General features: G+C 34.9%; 1 protein-coding gene across 5 annotated transcripts in view; it reads right to left on the minus strand.

The window, feature by feature from the left end:
- Window positions 1–1301: 1301 nt before the first annotated feature.
- The window catches only part of C1GALT1 (core 1 synthase, glycoprotein-N-acetylgalactosamine 3-beta-galactosyltransferase 1), a 32569-nt gene continuing 9403 nt past the window's right edge, over window positions 1302–24467 (minus strand). For all 5 annotated transcript variants that reach the window (XM_024577176.4, XM_045185221.2, XM_024577175.3 and 2 more), the window contains exons 2-4: window positions 17344–17580; window positions 13377–14044; window positions 1302–6439 (exon numbers count right to left, since the gene is read on the minus strand). In XM_024577176.4, the coding sequence (XP_024432944.1) occupies window positions 6221–6439; window positions 13377–14044; window positions 17344–17580 (1124 nt within the window). In that variant the 3' untranslated portion in view covers window positions 1302–6220. The remainder of the gene's footprint in view (window positions 6440–13376; window positions 14045–17343; window positions 17581–24467) is intronic.

The following is a 24467-nucleotide window of genomic DNA, read 5'->3' on the forward strand; positions in this document are numbered from 1 at the left end:
CTGCTGAACTTTAGTTGTTCAATGTTCATTAGGTCTTAAATACATAAGGAATTTCTATTTGGACAACCTACGTTGTCAGCATTATTAGATCTGATGTTAAAATATGTTTGAGATAGATCCCTTCCCTTTAGCAAGAAGATAAATTCAGCAGTAATCTTGAATCATTTCCAGGATTATACCTTAGGAAAACCAAAATTAGGTGGTAAATCTTTATGTATTTAGATAAATAAATCTCTTCTCTAGTGACTTATCAATTAGTACAATTAAATACAACTAAATGGAAAACTCCTTAGTTTTTCTAAAGCTGTTAATCCAAATAACAGTGTATGTGTATACACGCATACACACATATATGTACATATGGACTAAGACGGAATACACTGGGTAGAAGGTTACTGAAAATTGAGGCAGATAGGCTGACTCAAGGGCCTTATCAATGCTGGTAATCATTTGCTTAGGAAGAGGTATTCCAATTTTTATTCATATTTTAAAAGTCCCAGACTAATCTAATATCAACAGACCTGAGCTCTGGATGAAATATGCCTAAAACCACAAAGTTTTTTGGCCTAGTGATGGCATTTCACTGAGCCTTCACATATGCCCAAAGCATGATTGAGCAAAAGTGGAAACACTATTCTTTTTTTACATAGTGGGAACAAAGAACTTCATAGACATTAATACCTTTTATGTCTCAAGTGTATAAAATATGTCATTTGGGTCTCAGCTCAGATATTACCTCCTCAGAGGGCTGAGTGACACCCCCACCCCCAGAAATTTGCTCTATCACATCAGTTTTACTTCCCTAACAGCACTCTCTGAATATCTTGTTCATTTATCTATTAACTTATTTTATTGGCTAGCTGTAAAATTAAGGCTCTGTCAGAACAGGAACCTGTATGTCTTGCTCACCACTGTATTTCTAGTAGATGTTGGGCACAATTATTTGAATATATAATTAGTGAATAAGTTATTTTCTCAGTATATACGACAGATCAAAATATAGCAAGAAATAGGAAAGCAATCTCTCTCTCTCCCTCTTTCTACACACATACCCACACACACATCTAGACTAGAGTAAGTGTTTATAATTTTTTAAGGTACACTATTCAAGATCTGAGGTAGAATATTTTGTTGCTTTAAAAAATAATATATATTGCAGTAAACTTACTTAAGTCGATCCAAAGTGAAAAACTTTGGTAGAACAATTTAAATTAATATTTTTGGTAAAATAACCCCCAAAGTACCCATAAGACAATGTCTCTCCCGTAACTTCTACATAAGTTAAAAATAATCAGATAAAGCAGCTTTAAACATGGTGATTTATTTTATGCAATTGTTTAAATCCATTGTTTAAAAATGTTCAAAAGGCACTTCAAAAAACATATTTAAAAATACATTTTTCTGACTTATCGGTGATCACTTAAAATAAGCAAGTCACCAGACATTTTTAAACCATTCATGATACTATTACCTTACATAATTTTTAAACTCTAAAACACAAACATTCACTGTGTAAAATAGCATACTGCTCAGCAGTAAGATTAGTTTCCCTGTAATATACTTTATTAATTTGCAGGGCTCTGGAAAGTTATTTAAACTTAACTGATATAACCTGAAAATTAGAGAGGGAAAGGAGTTAAAAATAGAACACTAGTTTTAGGTTGATTCCTCTTTAGAGAATTTGTGAAATTTCTTATTCTAATCTCTATTAAAGTTTCTATTTCAACTGAAATAAGTAATTTTTAAATCAATAGTTACATTTAGCATTAATTAAACTACAGGGTGTCCCCCAGATTTATTAAGTATGTTTCTCTCAGCCCTACTCTAAAAACATAAAGAAATCGGGCAGATGAGAGTTTTTTTTGTTTGTTTGTTTTTGAGAAAAGTAAGGGGTTGCCGGTAGAATCCAAATAACTTCACTTCGTTTAGTAATTACATATCTAGAATTAGTTTAAAATTGTAGACTTTTAAGTAGGGCACGTATCCCGAAAGCCAGCAGGCATTATTCTTAAGACAGATGTTTTTACTTCTAAACTCACAGGGAAACAAAGTTAATAGCTATATAAAATTATCAGTGATACAAATGCTAATCAGTAACGACAGCCAAATTAACCTTGTGAAGGTAGCACTAAGAGTAGTTAGAAAATGGAATTAGTTAAAAGGAAATTTAAAGAGGGCAATAAATACAAAGAAGCAGAAACTGTCAAAGACATACTCTAAATAAACAGAAAATTTAAATGTAGAATAAAAGGATATACTTGACCTAATTAATCAAGTTAGGGATTTTTCAAGCCTCAATCAGATATAGTTTTATAGGCTCAAGGAAGTAAAAAATTCATACTCAAAAAAACAATTATGAAAATAATCAACAAATTTAATGCCCAAATCCTATTAACATACTTCAAAAAAGTATTAAAAACTGGTCAGTGATTTATTTTCAAATTGTACAGGAACAAAACTCCTCTGAAATTTAAGGTCTTTGAAAATAAATAATTTAACTCCGGCACAACAATCTTTTATATCATCTATGAACTTTCCAATTGAAAATACAAGTATACTGGTATGGAGAACATAAGATAGTAAAGGCCATATGTTTTGAGACCACATTAAAATCACTTATCCAAATAACAGAGATCTTAATTTAAAAGGTAAGTCAGTATCATCATGAAATCTAATTTTATGTGCTCCATCAAATACTTGAATTTTTCAAATTAGGTCACATAGGACAGTCAACTGATTTTTGAAAATGATACAGTATGACAGTATGATGCGGTTTTGATAGTATGAATTAGTAAAAAAAACATTCTGCATATTACAAAATATTTTTCTATCTCTACTTAAAAATTTTTAACTGTGGACATTTTTAATGACATTCATTTACATATGCTTTAAATGAATCAGTATGTACTTACTTAATGAACCTTTCCTGCCACAATATGAAATCACTAAACTCAAAGAATTACAGATTTTACTGTGTAGGCCCTGGTATTAGCCACTCTAAAAAAGCAAAAGAATTTTGTCAAAATAAATGATCCATTGACCCTTTAAATCATCTTTAAAGTCTTTTACATTTAATACAGTGTAATCTTGGACTACACTATTTAAAACATGCTCTATCTAACTCTTTGAAAGAAACCTTACTTACCCAGTGATTCTTAGCAAGTTTGAAGGATCATCTGCATCAGAATCACTGAGATCTTAGTGTCAAAAGGTTCTCAAACTAGCATGAATGAGCCTCACCTGCAGGGCTTGTTTAAACAGAACTGCTAGCCTCCAGTCCTAGTTTCTGATTCAGTAGGTCTGAGATGGGGCCCAGGAGAGATAGGATCTCCAGTCAGTTCCCAAATGACCCGGAAACTGCAGTTTACACCACACTTTGAGAACCACAGCCCAAGGGTAGCTAGTAAGAATGAACAGTGTTGGGCCCCATGCGAGATTCAGAATTTCTGGGCTTGGCTTGAAATCTGAGTTTTAACAAGCTCCCCAGCAAGACTATAAAAACCACAATTTGAGAAGCATTGTGGCAATCTGGTTAATTTAACTATTACTGGCCAATGAGTAAAAGATGTCACATGTAAGTAAAAAAGGAAATAATGCTAAATGACTAACCTCTGGGCTGACACATGGTACAAAGAACACACAGGCTTTGAGTAGAAATCTCATTATTAGCTTTGTGACAATGGAAAAGTTACTTTAATTCTGAACCTCTGTTTTCTCATCTATATTATGGAAGTAACACCCAATTTGTTAGGATTTAACACTAATGTACAGGGAGTAACTAAGCACAGTACTTGGCATATAGTATGCATCAGATAAAAACTAGCTATTACTTAGAAGAAATGTACAAAATATTTCCTTCAACATCTGATTTGATTAAAGTAGATTTTTCATTCGTTTGAAACAAATATATACACTGCAAGTTAACCATAAAACCTTAAACTTATTGTTCCATCCTCTGGGCCAGACAGTGTTCTAAGAGCCATAAATATATTCACTTGTTTAATCCTCATAAGATTCTTGTGAGGTAGGTAATATTACTGTTGCTAATTTACAGATGAGGAAATTGAGGCACAGAGAGATTAAGTAAATTGCTCAAAGTTACAAAACTAGTAAGTGATGAAGCAAGAATTTAAACCCAGGCAGTCTGACTCCTGATCCCAGGATTTTTCACATGCCAATTTCCTGTGAGTAAATTCTAATGCTTTTTGATGTTTATGATAAACCATTTATACTTGTAGCACAGAAAAGTACAACAGCAAATATGGACTAAAATAAATTCATATGCACACCAAGGTGAAGAGCTGTTCAAAGAATAGAAAGAATGCCTTGAAATTCTGGCAGATGAAACCACCATGAACACTATGAAAAACAATTTAATAGGTAAAAATTGGTGTAAGTTTCCACTACATGGGCAGAGTATCCATAACTGTCCACTAATATGAACATCCTCGCAAATATACCATCAAAGAGGTCATGGTTTTGACATGTTTGGCACAATAAACTATTTAGTTAAGCAGCAGGGTCAATGGTGTGACAGCCGTGTAAAATTAGCATAATGATAAACATAAGAGAAATGTAAATCATTTGTAACATGTAACATAATATTACAGAAAGTCTGTAAAACATTTTTATGATACACTCAGATGATACTGCTAAAGATAACAAAAATGAGAAATTTTTTTCCTTCCAGAAACTCTTTAGATGGTCACTAAAAATAGAAGAAAACATTCATGAATGTGTTTTTGATGGCAGTCTTGAATGGGTATTCTACTCAATTGAAATTATGTACGCATCAGCAAAACAATCATCCCAAAATAGAGGGTGTTGCAAAAGTAGGTTTACAGTTGTAAGTATGCAAAACATCATTCATTGTTATTATTTCTTACTGTATTACTTTCCATATGAACAACTGTAAATCTACCTGTGTATGTAAGCCAGCATCAAAATTCAGATGCTATTCACGAATTAAGTATTTGGTCTTTTAACATGTGACATATTTCAGCTTGCTTAAGAACTTTGCATTTTCTAATGTTTTTAATTAACTCTGGGTAAAATCCTACATTTAAATTATTTTGCCAGTGTAACTAATAACCACCTCAGATCCTAAAAATGAATTCAAAATTCTTTAAACAAATTATGAAAGGCACAAACAAGTTTCTCACAAAAGGGTAAGAATAAAAGGAACTATAATTATGTAGTTGGAAAGAGTTTTAAATAATCAATTCCTGAGAGTGGCACTGACATAAGAAAAGCATTCCCCCCAAAGCGTTACAGTAACTATCAGTTACTCATAATTAACAATGGGTAAATATGGGAACAAAATACTTAAAAATCCATGTTTACCAAATGCTAGCTGAAAATGGTATCCAAGAATTGTTAAACATACTTAGAAGAGACAGCAGGGACTCAGTATAGGCATACCTAAGAGATATCGTGGGTTCTGTTCCAGACCACCCCAATAAAGCGAGTCCTAATCTTTTTGCCTTCAATTCGGTTTAAAAAGTACATCTATGAGGTGCAATAAAACAAAGTACAATAAAATGAGGTATGCCTGTATAAGATTAACTATTAATTAGAACCAAATATGTATATATTACAGTCAAGGACCATGATCATTTCAAAATGTGGTTTTATTAATGCACGTTAAGACAAGTGCATTCTTATTCTACCTATTTCTGAAAGAAATACTGCCAATTTTAAAGTCACAGCAAAGTTTTGATTAGCCAAAACTGCACACTGGTGTGTGTGGGGGGACAGGCGGCAGGGAGTTTGGTTCATTTATACTACATTGCAAATATAAACTCATGTCTTGAGTTTACAAACACCACCAAAAACAACAACACTTCCTTCTAAAATTTTAAGGCGGATCTGTTTAACATCATGTGTGTGTTACTAATACGGTGCAGTGACGTTTTAACAAATTTTACTGTTTTAACTTCCCAGTGAATATAATACACGTGGTCAGAATAGGCAATAAAATCTCTCTTCTAGTCCCTCTGCCAGGCCAACATTATAAAATCACAAGTTTTTCATGTATATATTACTGTATCAAAACACATTTTAACAGACCTCACAGCTCATTAAAGCTTCAGCTGACAGTCAATTCGTATGAAAGATTTCATTAAAGGAATGTTCACTTAGAATTCTTCACTGGGAGTCCAGTGTTCTATATAAGAAATGCAGAAGTTCTTCAGTGCAATGCTAGACATTTTACCTCTGTTCATTCATGTTTTCTTTCAAGGTTTCCCAATTTTACTTTTGTATCTTCATTTTTGTATGCTCGACTTATTTCCTTTAATATACTCTCAGGTAAGGCAGGTTGATATCTGTATAAATATCCATAAGGACGTAGATGATAAACGAGGTATTCTAATTCATACATAGTTGTAGGATCAACATAGTGAAAAGAAACTGCAAGATCAGAACAGCAACCAGGCCCCTAAAAAAGTAGTGGAAACAGGTATTATTAGTAAGTAGCACATCGTTAAAATACAATATGTACATAGTGATAAGGGAAACACTAATTTTAACAGAATCCAGTAATTAAAACTGGCAAGGTTTAAAGAGGCACCTAGTTTATTAGACATGTGGAAGAAAGGAATTTATAGAGTTCCTAATAATTTAAAACTGGACATGAAATTGATAAGTATTTCTAACTGAAATAATATTCTCTTATACTCTACAGTGTTTTAGCAGGAAAACATCAAGACTTTTTTTTTTTAAGTGAAAGGAACAACTATACAAAGGATAAAGCTCTATTTCTTCAAATTTTGCTTTCTCTTCATAATTTTCTCACTGTACATTTTTGCTGGGCTTAGCCTCAGAAAAATACCTTTGGAGCATTCAATGACTAGAAAGTCTTGCCCATAATGTGTCTGCAACCTAGTACTTTATCTGCACACTAACCCAAACAGTACAACTGTATTTTTCAGGCCATAAGACCCACCTAGGTTTTAGAGAAGGAAAATAGGAAAAAAAATTTGAAGCAAAAAATGTGGTAAAATATTTAATAACATAAATGACATAAGATTTCACCAATGTGAATGTAAGCTACATTCGGATTATAAGACGCACCCCCATTTCCTCCCAAATTGGGGGGTGTCTTATAGTCCGAAAAATACTGTAGCATTTGAGAGAGAAAGTTCTGAGTCAAACCTAGGTTTGAATTCAGATTTTGCCTACTAGTGTATGGCATTGGGCAAATTATTGAATCTCTATAAGCTTCAATTTCCCCATCTGCAAAAGATGGTTAAAGGAGATAAGGTGTGTAAAATGCCTGGGACTAAGCTTCATATATCATAAATGCTCAATATGTGAGCTATTATTGCTAGAACAGTAACATTCAGGTGGCCCTCAGTAAGGGTTAAACCTTTGTTCACTTATGGAATTCTCATACATTCCTAATACAGTTGGCATGAGAACAAGTTTAAAACAAGACAAAAAAATACAACAAATAGGAATGAAAAAGCATGAAAATAAAGAAAACAAAAAAACTGGTCACAGAATTAAACAGTCACAGGGTTGTTTTGGGGATCAAAATTGATATCTGGAGACTGTTTCATCCAGGTGACTCCAACAAAATTCAGATTCTATATAATGTCTTTGTAAGGACCCAGGGAGACAGTTTGACAAGTACCCAGAGAAGACTGATATTGACCTATTAAATTGAACATTTAATAATTCATATTTGGAAGTATGTAGCTTACAATGCAGTAAAAATTATCAAGAAATTGTTTATTATATTTTCTCTGGCCTGATTCTCAACTTTTCCTTTGAAACAAACAGTGTTTGTGAGATCTTGGACAACTATGTAGGCACTGAAAAATTATCTGGTGTCTACTTTTTATGCTTTTAGGGAATAGAATAGAAACAAATATATGAAAAGTAAACATGTAAGTCAACTTGTGATTATCTAAATCAGCTCTGTCCAATAGGTATACATAAATCACATAATGTAGTTTAGCCCTGGCTGGTGTAGCTCAGTGGATTGAGCGTGGGCTGCAAACCAAAGGGTTGCCAGTTCGATTCCCAGGAGGCCAGGTCCCCATTGGGGGTTCACAATAGGCAACCATACATTGATGTTTCTCTCCCTTTCTCTCTCCTTCCTTCCCCTGTCTCTAAAAATAAATAAATAAAATCTTTTAAAAAATAAATAAATAAATCACCTAATAATAAATCACATAATGTGGTTTAAGATTTTCTAGTAGCCACATTTAAAATGTAGAAATAAGTAAAATTAATTTGAAGGCATTTTATTTAACCAAATAAATCCATATTGTTATTTTTGCAGTATGTAATACTTTAAAATTTATTAATGATATCATTCTTGTTAGTTGTGCTAAAACCATGAGATCACGTGTGAATTTTACACTTAAAGCACATCTCAGTGAGGACTTGCCACATTTCAAGTGCTCAACAGTTAATGTGCTTAGTGGCTACTATACTGGCCAATGCATAGTAAACTAAAAAAACCTGAATAATAGCAGTTAATTTTAAATTGCTGGTCCTCTGTGGAAGCAATTTTGACTCTGAAATTGTAATAATATTTTTATAGGGTTTACTGTATTGTTACACCCTATTGCATTATTATTTTCCAAGGGATGGCCAGAATACTGTTATTATTAAGCGTTATAAGCAATAAAAGATAATAAAACAGCTATAGTTATTAAAAATAAAATAGTCCTTTGTATCATTATGGTTACCTCAAAAACTCGAGAGTCAAGTGAAAAATCACCTGAAATTAGGAAGCTGAGACCACAGCCAGATTTCACAGATGCTTTAGGAAACCAAAAGCTTTGATATATACCAATTAAGAAGTTTTAAGAAGCAGCCTAAGTGGAACAGTAACAAAAATATTAAATATCTAGGGAAATACTTAAGAAGAAATAAAGTTCTGAAGAAAACTGTAAAACTTCACTAGGGGACCTAAAAGGAAACTTAAAAAATCCTGAGCAAAGATGTCCACTGTCCCTAAATTTGTAAATTTATACACAAGGAAATGACATAAGAGCTGCCAGAACAATTTAAAAGAGAAATACACACTCTTAGATTAATAACTTAAATGTGTTGTAAAGCTACAAGGTTAAACACTATATGGCACTGAGCCAAAACCAAATAGAGCAATGGAACAGAACTGAACTCCAGACACCAATCCTACTGTAAGTATGCAAGAGTATATGATAAAGAGGGGTTTTAAGTCAGCAATGAAAGTAAGACTCATTAAAAAATGGTATTGGAATAATTAGTTAACAATTTTAAAAATTCAGGAACTCTCTACCTAACCATATGCCAGTAAATTTCAGATGAATTAGTCTAAATAAAACTGAAGAATAGAATGAGTCATACTTGATTATTGCTGACCTATAAAAAAAGCAATTTCACATGCAGAAGCATATATATTTATATATATAAATACATGCACATCTATTTTAAATCCTCTGTATCATGACTGCAAATTCTCTGATGAAAAAGTCTTTTCCCAGGGAACAGACGCACTTACAGGGAAGTGAGCAGGCAGTATGACAAGTACGAAAAGTTCTGAACCACCAACTTAAGAACGTAACTCTGACAACTAGAACAGCGGTCCCCAACCTTTTTGGCACCAGGGACCAGTTTCGTGGAATACAGTATTTCCATGGACTGGGGTAGGGAGGATGGTTTCAGGATGATTCAAATGCATTGTATTCAAGCTCACCTTCTGCTGTGTGGCCCCATGTAGGTCGACAGGCCAGAGGTTGGGGACCCCTGAACTAGAATATCTCACTCCCTGACTCCAAAAAATTTTCTACACTTTCATTTTTAGTGATTACCACAGAGAATATATGTATGAAATTTAGGATGGCTTTAAAAACAGTAACTCAGGGAGAAGAAAATTTATTAAATGATGGATGAGTAATAACAAGTTTGATCAGAGAGAAGCAGCAACATTATAAAGTTGAGTCAGTTTTGGTACTCCCAAGTCTATTTTATAGCCTTTAATACAACTGAATAAATTTTTATAGGAAAAACATAACTTTTGCCATACATTTTAAAAACAACTACAATTTAAATAAAAGATGCACTACAGAAATATTTATTTAGTTCGTATGAAGCATACTGCTAGGTTGGTGGGAATTCTCATCTACTTGTTGGTGGGAATTGTGGGCAGTTCTCATAAAGGAAAAGAAGGATTTTTACTGGTTACAAAACAATGACAATTATGATACCCCTTTGCTCTTACTGTACGTGTACCCAATATCAGATAATTTTGGAAGTTTTATGCCTTTAGGTGCATTTATTACATCATTTATAATACTTTTGAGTTTGGGTATAATTTTTGTATGCAAAGGGATGCAAAATTAAGAAGGCAAGGGGCCAGGTAACCTTGGAATGGTCAGAATACACTAAGAAAAGTCTATATCAAAAAAGCACCCAAAGTAGCACCTCATTAAAACAAAACAAAAATAGACTATCAAAACACAGGCTTGGGAATGCATCTGTTTTAATCTAGAAAATTTTGCATCTACAATAGAAATAAAATGCTAGTATAAGGTTTCAAACAGACTCATTACATACAACTGAACTTTAAAAGGTTTATTTATGAAAGTGGAATTTTATCCCAACAACATACTTATTCTAACATATCCTCCTATCCCCACCTTTTTGGGGTAGATATCCCATTAATCATACAGGAGAGCTCAGGATGAAAATAAGAGCTTTTAGAATCAAGGTGGTTTGCAATAATGCTTAAACTATTTATCAGGAGAGGTAAGTCACTTTAATTTCCTGAGCCTCAGTTTTGTCACCTATTAAATGCAGAATTACTATAAGGTTTAGGTATCATGTCTGTGTAAGTACCAAGAACACACTACTCTGGTGGGTGATAGAAGTAGTAATGGTTTGTCAGTTTCCTTTAAAGCTGATTATCTAAAGCTTGAGTTAGATGTTCTAGGTCAGGGTCTCTTAACATCAGTGACACTGACATTTTGGGCCAGATATTATAATTCTTTGTTGTTGGGGGCTGTGCTGTGTGTTGTGGAATGTTTAGCATTCAGTGGGTTTACAATCTTGTGGGTTTCTACCCACTAGATGCCAGCTGTAACCTCCTGGTTAACAACCAAAATGCCTCCAGATTTGCTAAATGTCCTCTGGGTGAAAAAGGTCCTCTAGGGGCAGAAAACAAACAAAAAAAACCCTGATTGAGAACTACTAGGTGATGATTTGAAACTGTTGACTTGTGAAGAAGGGAATGGATAGCACAAAGTACTTACTTGTATCTCAGGGCTAAAGGGAAAGAAGGCAGAAAGTCCCAGTAACTTGCCTGAAGGCATTATTAATTATTGGGTTGGCTAGAAAGCCCCTATGGTTTTTTCCATAAAATAAAAGACATTTTTTATTTTCACCACCAACTTTACTGATTTGGTTATTGTGAGTATGTCAGCTATCTCCCATGTGGTATAATGTTGACTGTTCTCAATGTTTCAATTTGATCACTACCAACTTCAACTGGTCTACTGACCGTGGAGCATTTAGTCTAGCGAGAAATCTCCAGCAGGAACCTTCGCAAACCACTTTTAACATGTTTGATCAGTCACAGCACCCTCTCCATACACTGCACGCATCTTTTTTTGCGTTTCAGCTGTTTTTACCTTTCTTGAAATAATATAGAATATGCCAAAAATGTTGTGTATTTTCTTCCATCTTCAATATTAAAGTGGCTACACAAAAATTCACCAATTTTGATAATTTTTTTAAATGCATGCTGATATAATAGCTGTCACAATAAAATCTAACAAAATTGCTTTGAATGAAGTTAAAGACAACTAAGCACTACTAGAGCCACCTTATGGAAAAAAGTAAACAAACTTTTGGCCAGCCCAATAACAACAGAACTGAGATTAAAAGCTGGGTTTCATGATTCCTGGTCTCCTTCATTTACTGCTACAATGCTCATAATAGCAAATAACTGGTAATGACCTTTTATCACCAGGCGAATGGATAAATTATAGTACGTTCATGTATCATACCAGTACTTCTCAACCTTTTTCATGTCATGCACACATAAACTAATTACTAAATTCTGCAGCACACCAGAAAATACTGTTTTGCCAATCTGACAAAAAATAGATATAATTTTGATTCATGCACACTGGATGGCTATTATGTTGGCTGTTGTCATTCTTTTATTTGACAATTTAAGGGAAAAGGGGTCAGTGCCCCTCACTAAAACAATCAGGTATTGCATGTTTTAAAAAATCTTGCAGCACACCGGTTGAAAATCTCTGAATCAGGTTATTACACAGTAGTTTAAATTAATAAAAAAGCAGATACATAGATTGGTAAGTTTTACTGTTGTGTGAAAAGGGCAAATGTACAAGGATACATATGGTATAATTCCACTTATTTAAAAATCTTTAAATAAGATTTTAATAAATCTTTAAATAAATCTTTATTTATGGATACATAAACATGTAGAAAATATAAAAACAGGCATGGCAATGATAAATATTAAATTCATGACAGTGGTTATCTGAAGGAGGAGGTAGGAAAACTGGATTGGGGAGGATACACAGGTCTCAACTATATCTACACGTCTTTATTTTTAAAAATCTGAAGCAAATATAGTGTAAGATTAATATTTGGTAAAGCTAGTTTGTGGGTATAAGATATTATACTCTTCTCAAATATTTGTACACCTGATAAATTTAATAAAATAATGCACTTTAGATAAAGTTTTCAGGAATGTAAGTTAAGTTGTCAAATAAGAGCTCAGGCTTATGAGATGCTTAGTGTGTGACAGGCACTGTACTATACCGTAACTACAACTGAATGAGACAGGTAAATCATGTCCATTTTGCAGATGAGGAAACTGATGCTAGGAAGTTAACCAAATTCTGCCCATCCAAGGTCATTTACCTATTAAGTGGGAGAGCAGGATTTGAACCTAGGTCTTTCTGAACCTCAAAGTCTTTTGCTGTGTTTGTTGTTCCTTGATCATTCAAACTAGAGTATCCCACTCCCCTCTGAGTCACGCTATATCCCCACACCTGGTTTTTTTTCAGGGCAGTTACCACAACCTAGAATCATACTATAACTTGACACAGTCTTTCTGTTTATGGTATGTCTCCTCATCTAGAATGTAAGGTTCATGAGAAGTGAAGATTGGCCATATTTCCTGCTACAGTCTTAGTGCCTGGAATATAGTAAGTACCAATATTTGTTGAATGACTGACTATTGCTAACACTCTTATGCTTGTTTACTTTGTTAGACTGTCATTCTATGTAAAAAGACTAAAGGAGATAGTGGTACTAAAGAAACATACACATACTAGCTAATTTTTTTTAAGTAAGCAAAAATCAGTTGAGTATTTATATTATAATAAAATTTCTAAACTTACCTCTACAGGAGGATAATAGTTGTAATTCCAGTACCAAAATGTTCTAGGTAGATAACCCTTGATTAAGTGGTGTTCTGGTACAAAGGGATGAAAAGTTTCTTTTCCAGTGGTATCTCTGGAATCTCCCGCTTCTACATTTATAATTTCCATGCATCTCCCCAGTGCTAAATCTTCGATGGAGGAACTGTGTGTACATTTCTCTGTTTTAAATGCATCGACAAATCTCTTCAAGGCTTCTTTGCTCAGTACATATCCTGCTCCTCCACTCATGTAGCCCTGCTTTACATAGGGCTTAAACCTTCTCCCGAAGTAAATGGGTTCTTCAGGGTTGTGTTTTGAGAGAAGCCATCTTAAATTGTCTAGTATAACATATGTATCATCATCTGCTTTCATAAACCAATCAGCATCTTCTAGATAGTGATCATGAACGTACTGAAAAGCTTTAATTGTTTTCCAGTATAGCTGGTCTCTGCCTTCTCTGGTTTTCAATCCCACAGCAGGGAAGTCTTTATTTTCTTCTGAACTCATAAACAACACTTTATTACAGCGCTGGGCCCATGTAGCTTTGACATGTTTAGCCTTTTTCTCTAGATTTTGGGGTCCTGTCATAACCCAGCAAAGAATTTTAACCTTCTGATAGAGGTTTTCAGCAATGTCTGTGTTCTCATCTATTAAACAAAAAAATTTTAAGTTATATTACATATATGTAAAATTCAAACAAATTATGCTAAAGAAGACATTTTCTTAAACAATTTCGAAGAACCACCCCCCACCCCTGCTTCTATTTACCTAGCTACCATTAGTGATTTAATTTGAAAGAAAGCAAAACTCAACCTAATATGAACTGACATTCTGATTTACTGGTTTCTTGTCAATCTTATCCAGGAGATCACTGGAGCTAACAAGAGTTGTCACTATGAATTAAATTCTTACTATTCCTTTGATTCATTGTCCAAATAGCATCAGCAACACCTGGGAGTTTGTTAGAAATGTTGCATCTCAGGTCCCACCCCAGACCCACTGAATCAGAATCTGAATTTTAACAAGTTCTCCTGGTTATTTGTGTGCGTTTCACTGCCTTAAGTGAGTCTGCTTTTCACTTCATTCTACAAAGAAAGCTCCAGTTGGTTCTTAATAGAAAATTGAGAGGAATTTTTCATTGCTCTGAATAAACTCTGAAAGGCAGGAAAGACATGCTGCTCAAGTGGCAGTTCATTCTGAAGCTCACTAGAGTCCCCTGGAATGAATTTCTAGAAGTAGCCTCTGACGTGGCTTTAAAAAGGCTTTCCCAACTACCCCAGTTTGATGAAGGGGCATTAATGCACAGTTGAGATTACTTCTCTTAGTAACACATCTCATTACAAATTCAAATCCACCAGTGAGAAAAAGAATAGATGGATAGGTAGAGGTAGTATTTCCAACATTATCTAGAGTAGTGTTTTCCAAAGTATGGGTTTGCAAAGAAATGTGTGAGGAGCTTACGCCGGAATATAAAGCAGCATATTAATTTTTTCATTGAGGAAGTCTCGCTTTCCCCTCCTCCCTCAAAAAAAGTCCTTAAACAGTGAGTTTAAATGATTTACATCCTGTGCAAGCTCCTTATCTGGGTGCAGACAGGTAACAAACAATTCACAGGCTGTCATGCCAGGGCCACATTTTGAGTAACATTGGTACAGAGGAAGAGTCCAACTATAAGATTCTAGATCAGTATTTGGTGAGGATCAATTTTTATTTCCAATAGGTAGAGACTTATACTTTTATTAAACATGCTAAAAGTGAAATACTGATAAATAAAATTTTAAAAAGAAATATAAAATACAAACCCGAATAAGTTTTTATATTTAGATTTAGACAAAATTACTGTCAAATTACCATAAAGTTTCTAACTATTTAATTGTGATTTCAACACTTACTGAAGTCTGAAAAATCTATACTACATGTGGCAATGCTCTAGGTAGAATCCTCAGAAAGCATATCCTTCAAGTTAAGGTCAACAAGTGAGTTACAAAAGCTTAGTCCTATGAAAAATTAACAAAAAAACATAAACTTCTAGTTAACTGTGAGAGTCTAGAAGGCAAGGTTGGAGCAGGACATGAAAATACACTCATATCCCTCTGAGTATCAAGAATCATGATCTAAAAACAGACAAAATCACCCTATTTCCAGTCAGAGAGCATCACAAGTCTTATACTTGGGAGTCCAATCACCTAGCTAGATATATCAAATCCTCACTCATTAATTACTCTGTAATCAGCATGTGCTAGCACAGGAGATAAAAAGATGAATAACACACATGTGCAAACCTATACTTGCTACATACCAAGAAGATAAAAAGATGCTACAATTTAGGAGGTAAATACAAAGGGTTTGATGTGCTATGGGAAAAGAAAACTGTGGGAATATGGCTAGAAAAGAGAAGAAGGGGAGATAAAGCCTTATCAGCAAAAATAAGAGATGATGCAGGAAACAAGTCATTAAATGAGTAACGTTCACCAAAACAAAGGACAAAAGGCATGGTGAAGTTTGGCTGAGTGCAGGTACATGGGCTATACTAAAGATCTGAACTAGGGGAAATGCACTACGGATTGAGAGAAGAAATCTGAAAAATGGTATAGAAGGTGAAGTGTTAGATTTAAGTCACAAATGAGACTGACTGGTAAGCAAAGAAAAGCATCTACCATGATTTCAGTTTCTATCATAGGCAGGTAGTAATGAGCTATATAAAATAAGAAAGGAAGTAGAGTAGTTTTAGGAGTAGGTAGGAAAAGAAAAGGAGCTCATTTGCACATGTTAAGTTTGAGGAAAAGAGACAACTTTTAGCATCCCCTTCATTTTGTATATGTTCCTGCAGTGAAGGCCAACCCAGCACAGCCTACTAGTAGTAGAGCAATCCAATTGATCATTTCAAGAGCTGAAGCAATGCTACAGAGCAAGTGCACAGTGATCAAACTGCTTTACAACAAGAACACAGAGCACCTGCTTGGAGCTAAATCAGTTATATAAACATTTACACAACATAATATAATTTGTAAAAGTGTGCACGTGCTTGCTAGTTCACAAAACTCAACCAAGATTTGCCCTAGAACTTCTGCTTGAGAGGGAGGAATTAAGTAATTTACAGCCAGAAAGGTAAGAGAAACAACTCAATAGGGACCCTCTGCATCCTAGAGCTCTAATTATTTTCAAGCTGCTTGTATCCTTTTCTGTTGACATAAATCACAACATTTGCAGAGATCTTTGAACTGTGTTAATGCCTTATAGTATCAAGAATGGGGCTGAAGATAACGACAGTAAAGAAGAGATGGAAATTAAAACTACAGGGGCTGATGACATCACACAGGCAAGTAAGAGCCAAAGGACAGAAACTTGGGAGAAAACCTACATTTAATGGGCACACAGAGGACTCAACTGAGAAAATCTAGGTAGAGATATGAGGCCAGGAAAAAATGAAGTCGTAACACATACCTAGCTTTCTGCTTCCTTAGTTCTTTATTCTTCTCAAAAGGAAAAAAGATTAGTGATATTAACTATTAATAAATATATGAACTGAAATTGATATATAACTCTTGCATTTCTCTAAGAAAACATGATAAGCAAAAACTAAGACCAAAATAAGATGAAAGCAAAATCCAAAGATACAGATATAAATCATGATAACAAAATTAGACTAAACAAAAATTTTCAGAAACAAATCTAGTCTGAAAAGTTTTGCCTTTCCCCAAATTACGGTTTCTGATCTGTTCCTACTGAAAAATAAATGCAAAATTAATATTTTACTACCTAAATACATCTAAGTTTTAGCAATTTCCTTTTCTGAGGCAAACCAAGAATGTCATTTAATATCTGGAATTAAGATCATAAAATAAAATATAGTGTGATATAATTAAATTCATGTAACTTTTCCCAATTTTTCCAATACTTACACAGACTGAAAAATACTATTTATGTTTACTTCTTTAAACTATACCTTTATGTTGGCTAGCATCTGCATTGAAGTTCATCTGTCCTTCTAGATGATTCTGTCCATTATCATCGGAATGCCCAGCATGAGGATCATTATGAAGAATCTTAGGCTGAGTGTCAGCCTGTTCTCCCAACAAAATACTAAATAGCTGAGAACATAAAACAAATCCAATTGCTGATCCACAGAGGAAGATTAAAAAATTCAGCCAAGATTTAGAGGCCATTTCCCGAAAGTGTATTTCTGTAAGACAAAAAAAACAGCAGTACATTATAAATTATCGAGCACTATACATACCAAAAGTAGAAAGTCTGATCACTTAGCTACAATGGAAAGTTAATTCCTCTCCTATGAGAGTATATCTAATAGTATTTAACTTTTATCTACAAGTTTTTCCCTTTGTTTGCTGCTAAAACAGCACATTATGGAAAGTTAATGAAATGAATAATTATTGCTAGGGTGGGACATGGGTAAATATGAGTATGAGAAAACACGATTCAGGATCACTTGAGGAGCATCTTAAAAATACAGATTTCCAGGCTCAACAATTGAGATTTCAGATGCAAAAACAAGTGCTGGGACAACTAAAATTTATATTTTTACTTTATTAAGGAAAAGCTTTGTGTTATTCACTGTTTTTAAAAAAAGAGCACACAATAAAGCACTGCATGAAGAAATTACCGTAAACCCCATCAACCAGAACCAACTCGTGGTGAATACCATTACAGATATGAATATCATCTTTATAAACAACAGAGAAAGAGACAGAAGGAGAGATAATTATAGCTAACATTTGAGTCCCGTACCATAAACTAAAGACTATGAATCCCATTTCACAGATGAATTTAGAGAGGTTAGTAACCTTCTCAGGCTCACATTAGTGGCCTAAATCAAGAATTCAAGACTCTTCACCATTTTGCTATATAGTTTTACAGAATTTGGATTGTACCAGTTATGCTATTTTAAAGACTTAACATATAAGTTAGATTTACTTGAACATATTTCTTAAAAAAAGGGAAATGACGCAAATCTAAACAAACTCTGAATGTTGGCTACACATTTCTGACATTTACTTCTCGAGAAGTCCTCCTTTAAACGATCCCTTTGAAGATAAAGATTATGGAAAACATAAAACAATTGAAGGCATGAACTAAACTTGTATGATTAAAAACTAAATAATAAAAAAATCAAAACAAGATCCAACTAAATAAATGGGGAGACAGAGCATGTTCATGCATTAGAAGACTCAACATAGTAAAGATGTCAATTCTCCCCAATTGGATGCACGGGTTTAATGCAATTTCTGTAAGAATCCCTTCAAGATTTCTTATAGAGACAAGATTATTCTAAAATTACACATTAAGGCAAATAAACTAGAATAGCTATAACAATTTTAAAAAAGAATAATAAAATGGGAAGAATCGGTCTACCTGTGTTTAAGACATCATATAGTGACTAAAACATTCTCTGTATCTATGATTGTTTCTGTTCTGCTTGTTCATTTATTTTTTTAGACTCAATTGTTGATATTGTTTATTGCCATTTTATTGTTCATATTTTTGATCTTCTCCTTCTTAAAGAAGATCCTTTAACATACCAAATAATACTGGTTTGGTGGTGGTGAACTCCTTTAGCTTTTTCTTGTCTGGGAAGCCCTTTATCTTTCCTTAAATTCTAAATGATAGCTTTACTGGGTAGAGTAATTTTCGTTGTAGGTCCCTGCTTTTCATCACTTTGAATATTTCTTGCCAATCCTTTCTGGCCTGAGGAGTTTCTTTTGAGAAATCAGCTGACAGTCTACAGAAGCTCCCTTGTACATAGCTAACTGCCTTTCTCTTGCTGCTTTTAAGATTCTCTGTCTTTCATCTTTGGCATTTTAATTATGATGTATCTTGGTGTGGACCTCTTTGGGTTCATCTTGTTTGGGACTCTCTGTGCTTGCTGGACTTACACATCACTAGGTTAGGGCAGTTTTCTGTCATTTTTTCAAATAGGCTTTCAATTTCTTCCTCTCTTCTTTTTCTGGTACCCCCATGATGAGAATGTTGGTACACTTAAAGTTGTCCCAGGCACTTCTTACACTGTCTTTATATTTTTGGATTCTGTTTTCTTTTTGCTGCTTTGATTAGGTGTGTTTTGTTTTGGGGTTTTTTTTGTTTGTTTTTTGCTTCCTTATATTCCAAATCGCTTATTTTAGTCTTGGCTTCTTCCATTCTACTGATGATTCCCGGTAAATTATTCTTCAATTAGTGTATCCTTCATTTCTGACTGGTTCTTTTTTATGCTATTGATGTTCTCAGTTCATTAAGCATCCTTATAACCACTGTTTTGAACTCGCATCTAGAAGACTGCTTGTCTTCCCATTGTTTAGTTCTTTAACTCAAGTTCTGTTCTGTATTTTCACTTGGACCATGTTTTTTTTGTCTCCTCATTTTGGCAGCCTCCTTGTGGTTGTTTCTATGTATTGGGTAGAGCTGCTACATTTCTCAGACTTGGTAGACTAATGCAGTAGGTGTCCTGTGAGGGTCCAGTGGCACAGCCACCCCTACCACCCAAGATGGGCACTCCAGGTATGTCCCCCATGTGGACTGTACTCCCTTCCCCTTGTAGTTGAGCCTTGACTGCTCTTGGCACATCAGTGGAAGGGATTTACCTAGGCCAATCACCTACAAGGACTGGCTGTGACCACTGACCACCAACTGCTCACCACCATGGAGGATCAGCTGTGCAGAGGCCCAACCCACATACCAGGACTTACTTACTTGAGCAGGCTCTGGTGCCTGCTGAATCTGCCCCTTGAGGGTGTCTCTTGTGGAGGTGGTTGGGTGGCGGTGCTTCAATGTAGTCTGAAGCTGTCCGCTGGATACATAGGCTCTGGGGCTTCCCAGGAGGTACAGGCCAAGGTAAGCCTGTATTCTGCCCAAGGCCACCCAGTATAAGCTACAAAACATCTGCAGATGGCTGCTACTTGTGCTGAGCTTAGAGGTACCCAAGTAAAGCAAAGCTGTGAACCAAGGCCACCTGTTGCTAGTGCTGGGCCTGGGGCCACTCAGCAAGAGGTATGAGGCTCAAACAAGCAAACCAGATGCTGCTTGTTTGAGAGAATTTAGGAAAATCTGAAGTATGAACCATGTAAGCCATTCATATGGAAAAGCCACTGAAAATAGCTTGGGTGGGCCCCAAAGTTGGGTGGGGCAGGGCCTCAGGGAATCACTAGGGAGGGGCAAACAGAGTGAGCCAAACTGATGGAATCTCAGATATGGCACCCTCCTGCAAGCTGTTGGGGGAGGGCTCATCAAAGGAACAATGGCTTGTGCTAACACTCTTGTCTGGGGGAAAGCTGCCCCCTCAGTTCTTGCCCTGATGCCAAACAATTCAGTTCCTCCCTGTGTAACTCTGGTGCCTTTCAAGTAGCTGTCCCAGCGCTGAAGCTCAGAGGGAGAAAGAGTAAGTCCATGTGCCAGCCCTTTAAGAGAAATTGCACAAGAGTCCAGCAGCTTCCATGTTCCTTAGCCTCAAATCCTGCTGGTTTTTACAACCAACAGTTATGGGGCTTTTCTTCCTGGCACTGAAATCCTGGGTTGGGGGGGCCTTATGTGGGGATGGGACCCCTTACTCCTCTTTGGGGAATTCCACAGCTAAGATATCCCTCCCCCTATTTATCTGCCATATATAGGTGTGGAACCAGTCTTTCTGTGTCTCCACCCCTACCACCAGTCTCATTGTGGCTTCTTCTTTACATTCCTAGTTGTATGACTTCCATTCAGCCAGATTTCAGGTGGTTCTGAATGATGGTTGTTCTGTAGCTTAGTAATTTTGATATGGTTGTGGCAGGAGTTGAGTACCACATTTACATATGCTGTTATCTTGACCAGAAGTGAGATCTGAATATTTAAAAGTCTCATATATAACCCAGAAAAACCTGGGTTTTTATAGATGGATCAGTACTGAGAGAGATAATGAACTTCACAATTAAAAAAAAAAAACATAAAAGCTCTAATTATCCAAGGTAAAAAAGCAAGTCAAACACAAAATATTAGGCAGAACTACAAAAGAAAAAATATTAGGCAATTTTCAAAAGCCAAAAAAAAACCAAAACAAAAAAATAAAACTAAAAAACCCTGCAAAAAACCCAAGCAGGCCAATGGACTTAAATTATCAGGAAGGTGTCATTAAAAAATCAACAGAACAGAAAGACATTTTCTAATACGAAACGACTCAGTACATACATACTCTATGTACCACCACCTACTTAAAGATATAATTCATCTGAGAGTTAAATTCACGTTTAAAACCCCCCCCACAAAATTCACAAATAAAGAATCATTCAATGAAAGGATTAGCATACAACATGAAAGGCTGTAATCCTTTCCAATATAAAACTGTGGAGTAACTGTGTGTGGTAATTATGAAACAAAGCAGAAATGTTATTATCCTGGAAAGAAAAGCTACAGAGAATAAAATATATTTAACTAAAAATTTAACTATATATAAATTTAACTAAATATTTAACTATAATACACTTAGGCAGCAAAGACGTAAATGAAAAATAAGTGGGGGCTGGAGAGAATATGCTAAGAAGTACTTTGATTAGATCACAGGGGTAACAGTTGTTTTTTTTTAATTATAAAAATCTTCAAACGCATATGAAAGTATAATAATGAACCCTCATATATCCATCACACGGATTGAATCATAATATGTGCTATATTTACTTAATATATTATTCTGTCAATTAATTAGAATTTTAATGCTTATCCCAGACATTAAGTCATTTCATCTCTACATACTTTAATATACTTCTCTGAAAATATGAAATGTTCTTACAAGCCACAATGCCATTATGAAATGTCTAATAAAATTAACAATAATTCTTTAACCTTATCCAAACCACAGTCTAATAATATTTCCCCGTCTTCTACAATCAAATTGCATCAATTAACTAACAAATGTCTTTTTTTACAGTTGGGTTTATTCAAATCAGGATTCAAATTTTATCAACATTTACAGATAATAGGAAAAAACAAGAGAATACATTGTATGACAAATAGCTGTTAAGGATGAAAGCACAAATGAAACACACATTTTTCTAAAAAAGCAAATTACCAAAGCTGACTCAAGATATACACCTAAATGGGCAAATAACCACAGGGGAAATAAAGAATGCTGTCAAAAAGTCAGACTTCAAAAATATCCAGGCTTTTCCAGGATATTTCAATCTTCCAAAGAACTTAATTTTTAGCTACATAAATCATTCTAGAAAATAAAGTAGTAGACCTTAACCAATTCTTCTTTTATATAAAAACTTGATACCAATATCTGACAAAATGAGCCCTCAAAATTGATAGCGTAGTAAACCTCAGTTCAATCCTTCAAAATAATACATTATCAAAGAGAATGTAGCCCAATCATTAGTAGTCATCTTAAGGTGGGTTCTGTGGAAGCAAACTCTGAGATGAGGCATTTGTGTTAAAGTGACTTATTAGAAATTATTCCCTGAAAAAACTTATAGGGAAGACAGAGAAGGGAAGGAAGCCAAGCAAGGGTACCAGGAAAAGTCCATGGTATCTTATGGAAGATACCGTATCTTCCCATGGAAGATAATTTTAGCTCACTGTAGTATAATTCTGGAGGTAATGTAGGCTATACTTCAGAGTTGTACCAACACAATCAACCATTGGTTAAGGGCTGCCCTCAGGAAACAAACTTCCCAGACACTTCCACAGCCTGTACATTGGCAAAGTAGGCTCTGGCAATGTGAAGGCAGCCCCACAACAAAGGACCTTAGGAAACAGATACTGGGAGTGAAAACACAACAGGAGCCTGCGAACAGGAAGGATGTACAGGCAGGCCTAAGGACTGATTAGCATAATCTGCCACAGTGACTTCCAGAGAGGGGAAGTTAAAATCCACTTGGTTTAGATTTGCACTATGGAATCCTCAAAAGGTTCAGCAATGAAATCATTCCAGACGGATCATCTTATAGTGAAGACTACTAGTGATAAACCCAAGAACATGCAAGGGGACTTCAATTCGTATTTTAGTTCTTCAATGTATTAATAGTTAAGGATCACCAGATATTTTAAGGAAAGCCTCTAGTATGAAAGAAAAAAGGCCAAGCTAGTCAAATTTAAAAGAACTTAGAAGAGACTATGCAATGAGACAAAAACTACGAAAAAGAAGAAGAAAACAAGAAACAAAATACTATCATTAAAATCCTGAGACAAAAAAAATACCATGCCATTTTATTCATAAGAACAAGTTACAAGCTTAAAAAAAATGCGAAGAATATAAAGAATCCCTACAAATTAAAACTTAAGAAAATAAAAACCTCAGTAAAGCAGCTATAGGATAATGTTAAGGAAATTGCCCTAAAAGTGAGCAAAGAGACAAGATAATGGAAAATAATAGATACTGCAGATCAGCTTAGAGGTACAGATAAAAGAGGGATAAGGACATCTAAAGATCAAATATTTCATGAAAGTTTCTAGATTGAAAAGATCCAATGATATCCAGCACAGTGAATAAAAAGACCCATAAAAATACATTATCACAAAACTTCAGAAACCATTCTGTACATTGGTAAAGTAGGCTCGCTCTGGCAATGTGAGGGCAGCCCTGAAACAAAGTACCTTAGGAAACCATTCTATAAGCTTTCAGAGAAAGGAGCAAAAGGCTATATACAAGAGATCAGGAATTACTATATTTTTCAGACTATAAGATGCACATAGGTTTTAGAGGAGGAAAATAGGGGGGAAACCCCCCCCCAAAAAACACCCGCTCCACCATCGCGCCCTGTCCCCATGACCCGGGTAAGCTACATTCGGACTATAAGACACACCCCCATTTTCCTCCCAAATTTTGGGGGAAAAGTGAATCTTATAGTATGAAAAATACGGTAAATGGTTTTGTACTTTCATACAACAATGAAAGCCAGGAAAAAAAATGTAGAAATGCCTTCAAAATTCTGAAGAAAAAGGATTTTCAATCTAGAATTTTATACCCAGCCAGACTATCCAACAAGTAAGCGGGATGAATAAAAGTATTTTAAAGACATGAGAGACTTTGGTTATTGATTCAGTATATCATACTGGGTCTACTTAAAAGCTCTAGTAATAAAGCACTGATGC

Source organism: Desmodus rotundus, chromosome 6 (assembly GCF_022682495.2).
Source record: "Desmodus rotundus isolate HL8 chromosome 6, HLdesRot8A.1, whole genome shotgun sequence".
Classification (NCBI taxonomy): Eukaryota; Metazoa; Chordata; class Mammalia; order Chiroptera; family Phyllostomidae; genus Desmodus; species Desmodus rotundus.